General features: G+C 49.2%; 1 protein-coding gene across 1 annotated transcript in view; it reads right to left on the bottom strand.

The window, feature by feature from the left end:
- LOC107115567 (forkhead box protein D2-like) overlaps positions 1 to 4,695 on the bottom strand; it is a 6,812-nt gene extending 2,117 nt beyond the window's left edge. The window contains 2 exon segments of the mRNA XM_015417311.1: positions 3,009 to 3,082; positions 4,614 to 4,695. Of these exon segments, the coding sequence (XP_015272797.1) occupies positions 3,009 to 3,082; positions 4,614 to 4,695 (156 nt within the window).
- Between the last annotated feature and the right edge of the window lie 935 nt (positions 4,696 to 5,630).

The raw sequence follows: 5,630 nt of genomic DNA on the forward strand, positions 1-5,630 counted from the left end.
CGGCATTCAAGGAAGCCTGGCCAGCCAAGCTCCTGAGCATCAATGACAGCGACTCACACGCCAGAGATCCGAACCTGTCCTACGCGCAGTCCCACCGATAGCTACAAAAAGTCAACCGGCCCACCTGTTTGGTGGAAAGAAACACTGTGGGACGCCTCGCCCAGGGTCCTGAACTGTCAGGAGAAAGGCCGGATGTGGAAATATTTAAAGTAAACGGACGTGGATTTTGTGACTGGATGGGATTTACCCTTCACTGCTTAGGGGATCGGGCTGTCAGGAGATGATCTTGCATTCTTCAGCGCGCATGCCTCCATAGAATCATTTCAACTCCTTTTTTGGAGCACACCGTTACCAGGTGAACCTTAACCCTCCCCCCCTTCCCCAAAGGGAAGATTTCAAGGCGACAGGACAATGAACACGAATGACCTTATGTTCCTTTATTACAATGGGCTTGCACCCCAAATACTCTCACCTTTAAATCTGTACAGTCTAAGAATGGCCAGTATGTTATTCCTCGTTGTCTGTCCTCCATTTACACATCTTATGATGCCGAAGCAATTCGGAATCGTCCGCGGAACAGCCTGTGCCGAAGACCTCCTGTCTCTCGTGAACGAGATGTAATGGCCCTGTGATCCCAGACTCTCCAGCAGGACGCAAGCCGCCGCCACGGAAGAGGCGAGGAGAACTCCGGGCACTGGGAAGCGGACGCCCTCTCCTTGGCTCCACCCCGGAGACGTCACGCGAACTTTTGAAAGCCTCTTCAGCAATGAGCTCGGGAAGAAAGTGCAGGCTGCTGGCAGTGGAGGAAAGCGTCGCTGAGTCTCACCCAGGAGGGTTCTCGAGGCAAGAGACGAGCATTGCCTGCCACTCCCAGCCAAGTAGGAACCGGGCCCGAGTCCGATCCTGCCGTAGCTTCCTCTACCCAATGAGCTCGGGCTAGCCTGGGCCATCCAAGTCAGGGCCATCCAAGCGTACAGACCGGAACCCAGACCGGAAGCAAACTCTGTAAACCCAGTGCGGTTACTCCGTAATCTGTTTTAGGATTGGGGGACAGCAAGGAAAAATTGAGGTAACTGACGTCAACGCAAGCACGACTTACTTCAAAGCAGTTATGTTTAGAAGACAACTGTTACATTTTCCACTATGCTGCCTGGAGGTTGTTGGGACACAAAAGGAGAAGAAACTACTACAGGGGATGTTTTACGCCTGCATTTTAAACGTTTGTACACAGGGAAAGTTCCACTGATTTCAACAGAATTTATTTCCTTGCGTAAACCAATCTCCTTAGAAAGAAATATTACTAATTAGTTGCGAAGAAACGACTTCCTCTATTCAAGCCTGCTTTTCATGTATTGTTAGCCTTTTCATACCCTTCTGCCCACACACATCGTGCTTCGGCTGACTTTGGTAGCGCACTGAATGCGCGGGGTGTTTCAGCCTCTACACAGTCTGTGGGGAGGGAACGGAGAGCTTGAAATAGGTCGGAGCAGTTATGGAAGGCCGCCTCGTTTTCGCTCAAGCCAGCCTCGACCTGGTCACTACCGCACTGCGCGCACCCACGAGCTTCTTCTGGGGGGAGTCGTCTGAAGATGGAAGATTTTCCAGCCTACTTTGGTATTTCTAAGGCAGCGCTGGCTACTTCAGAACAGTCGTGTTTCTAGATTGCTTCAGAAACGTTCCTAATAAGCGTGAGGACTCTGAGGAGAAGCAGAAAGAACAACTATTGTATCCGGAAGCATGCCCACCCCCCAACTCAGAAATCCCCACTGGCGCGATCCGCCAAACAGGGAAATGGGAATGCTTTACTTCCTACACATCAGAGAAGCAGCAGCTTAGCACATGCTTTCGCCCTGCAGCCCGATCCTAACTAGGACGACTCACAAATGCGTTGATTTAGGATGGCAGCCAGTATCGGGTTGCAGCTGGTGGAGAGGACGACCACACACGCGGCCACCTGTCTGCTTCTTTTCTCTGGCAGACTTTTTACTAAGCAGCAAAGAGAAGCCAAGGGAAAGCTTGAATCCAAGCGGATTTCTTGCTTAAGAGCACATATATCGCCCCCTTCCCCGAAATCAGTGGGACTGGGAGGCGCAGGCACATGCACACCCGCCTCCCGACACGGACCTCTCCTTTCCTTGGAGGTAAAGCCTCCCTGAAATTCAGGAACCGCGCTGAGAAGGGTTTGGGGGAGCAAGCTAGACTGTCCGGATTCGCTGAGAATTGCCCTGGAAGAACAGAGCACGCCCGCCCAGGCCAAGGAAGGCCCCTCCTTTGTCAGGTGGCTGGAAGGAGGCCTCCGGAGGGCAGAGAGCGCAACCGCCATAAGGCCGTCATACCACGGCCTGTCTTCAAGCAGCACCCCACTCCCGGCAAATATCCTCTAAAGTAAAGTCGAGCTAACGCCAACTTGATTCCCCCTCTATTTTGTCCCGGGGGGGGGCTGGAGACTCGCAGGTGGCACCGGTTCGAGGCCAAGCGCGGAAGAGCAGCGGCTTAAATGGATCATTCCTGTGTTAGGACACAGGATGTTACGACAGAGTTAAATGTTGTTTGTTAGGACACAGGATGTTACGTTACATAATGTATTCAACGGCAGGAAAGTTTGTGAGAGTTGTTTATCCTAATGAAGTGACCTGTAACCTTTGTATTGGTCAACTAACATCTTGTTTTGTAGAAATGCTTTGATCTAGCATTAATGTATTCACAAGTTTATGGCCCTTTGTGTGAACCAAAAGAGGTAGTTCTCTTCTAGAAGCCCAGATAGAAAGATGTAGCTGTTAGCATATATTACTGAGAATAACTGCAAGTATGTAACTTTTATTTTATTTCTTTTATCCAAAGTACCATACCCATGTTTTATTTTGTTTTCATAGTAAAGATATTTTTCCTTTACTAAGTTGTGGCTCTTGTGTTTGCAATACAACCATCGACCTTGAATCAAAGAATCCCAACAGGGTGGCTCTTGCCGTTGCGTCGGGTTGGACGGGGGCAATCTCAAATATACTTACGTGGAAGTAGGCTTCCCTGAAATAGATAGGTTTCAGATCTAAAGAAAGACCAGCGGCTGGAGCCTTTGTGAAAGCTGTGGGGGGAGGTAAAGGGGGAATCAGACAGTACATCTCCATAGTGGCACACACTAGTACAAACTCACTTCCTACACATCAGTGGACGCAGCCCCCACCACCTAATTTCCGGGAAAGAGCGAAGGCTGCCAGACATCCTAAAGAAAGAAACTACCTCCCTAAAATCAAACCCAAACCTTAAAACCGCGAGGCCAGGAACTCTGCGAGGTTCCACGATTTAATTGAGGAAAACTAAGCACGTGCTTAACAGTCCGTTTGACATGGAAAGGCTTAAAAACTCGTGCGTTGGGCTTTCAAAGGAACGTTCAAGCCCCTTCTATCCAAACATATTTACCCAGGGGGGAAATCCCACTGAATCCAATGGGATTTATTCCTAAATGAATGTCCATGTGGAGATAGATCAAGACGGGTAGCCGTGTTAGTCTCTCTGTAGCAGTAGAAAAGAGCAAGAGTCCAGCAGCATCTTAAAAGACTCTAACAAAATTTGTAGCAGGGTATGAGCTTTCCTGACTCACTACTATCTGAAGATACCTGAAGAAGTGAGCAGTGACTTACGAAAGCTCATACCCTGCAACAAATTTTGTTAGTCTTTAAGGTGCTACCGGACTCCTGCTCTTTTCTACTAATGCTCATACGATTGCAACAGAAGTAAATGTGCTCACAGTTCCAGGAGGTTGGCCACTAAACCTCCTACTGCTCAGAACTTACCAGAGATTGGGGGACGGGTGGTGTCTTGACTAACTTAGCATAAAGACACTAAAGACGCGGATTCACCGGGAGTTACGTGCAAGCCCCTGTACAGGGGGAAAGGAAACCAGATGCAGCAGCTGCCCAGAGAGTGCTTACAAGCAGCTGGGGAAGGAGGAGGGCGGGGGAGTGGAAGAGGCTAATAACTGATACTAAATAACAAGGGTGGTAACATATTACTAATAATTTTTATTATCTGCCTTGAGCCTGCCCCGTAAGAACGCAGAGGCTTAAAGGCTGAAACAGGTCATAGAGAGGGCAGGCGCAATTAAGCGGTTTTGCGCTTGGTTAGTCCCTTTTCGCCTCTATAGGGAAATCAGAATTCATCCCAAACTGTTTTATTACTTACGGTTACTCCATTCAACTCTCTTGCCATTCTCTCTGATGACCTGTGTCCATCAGAAACGTCTGAGAATGATCCGAAGAAAGGAGATATGCTGGGGGTTAAAATCCTTGAATTTCTTTTTTTAAATTTTGTGTCGGTAGGAAAATTATAAGCGCACACAAACTGAGGGAAAGAAGCAAATGGTTTTTCCTGCAGGGTGGCAAAACAAAGAGGAGCTGACTGCAGGCAAGAGGGGCTAGGAGTCGAATGTTGAATTACCTTTGTAATTTATTTGAATAAAACCACGTTCAGGACAAACTAGGTACATGTTAGAAATCACGGTCACCTGTCACGTGTCAGTTTCCCGGACATTCTGGGGTGCGGGAAGGCTTGGACAAAGGGATCCAGCTATTCAGTGGAGTTTACTCCTGAGGAAAGGACGGTAGTCCTAAACATACGCACTTGGCATCGTTGAGCCTTAAAGTCAGCGCAAGTCCTTCGCCGACGCCGAGGTTTGTGGTTCAGTAGCAGAGAGCGCATACTCGGTACTCTGCAGAAAGACCCATGGCCAGTCTTCGGTACCTTTGGCGGAAAGGATCTGAAGTAGACCTCTCTCTAGCTGAGCGTGTGGAGCGTCGCTGCCAGCCAGGCTGCGCAGTAGAAGGATCATGGGTGTGAGCATGATAGGAGGGGGGGGGGTCCTAGCTGAAGACAGTAAAAGGAAAAGGTTGCCTTGCTCGAAAGCCAGTCGAATCCGACACTCTAGGGTTGTGGTGCTCATCTCCGTTTCAAAGCCGAGGAGCCAGCACTGTCTGAAGACATTTCCGTGTTCATGAGGCCGGCATGACTAAACACCAAGGCGCACGGAACGCTGTTACCTTCCCAGCGAAGTGGTACCTATTTATCTACTTCCAATTTCTTGTTTGGGAACTGCCAGGCTGGCAGGAGCTGGAACTAGAGACGGGAGCTCACTCCGTCATGCGGCGAAGGCATTTGCCTGGATTCTGAACGTGCACTGGGTTATTTGTTGCGCTTGCAGGGGGGGGGGGGGTTTCATTTTTTGTTTCAAGAACAGCAAATTCCAGGGGGTGGGGGTGGCGCTTTGGAAACAAAATAAAGAAACGGAAGTTGTCTTTGAAATGGTCCGCAACCAGATTTTAACCAATTGATTCCCGAGGCTTCCTTTTGTGAGACTGTCGGGGGCGCGCGCGCGCACACGCACACACGATTCAAATGTTCTCCCCTGCCCAGAGGATGCGACCCGGAAATGACGGCCACGCAAGGAGCAAGGACAGCTGAGCCTATATTCTAGTTTTCAAAGCTTGCGCAACCAATTGGACGTGGTGCGTTTTTGTTGGGATTCTTTGATTCAAGGTCGATGGTTGTATTGCAAACACAGAGCCGCACTCAGTAAAAGAAAAATATCTTTACTATGAAACCTATCTGTTTCAGGGAAGCCTACTTCCACGTAAGTA

Source organism: Gekko japonicus, unplaced genomic scaffold (assembly GCF_001447785.1).
Source record: "Gekko japonicus isolate JY-2015 unplaced genomic scaffold, Gekko_japonicus_V1.1 scaffold1935, whole genome shotgun sequence".
Taxonomy (NCBI): Eukaryota; Metazoa; Chordata; class Lepidosauria; order Squamata; family Gekkonidae; genus Gekko; species Gekko japonicus.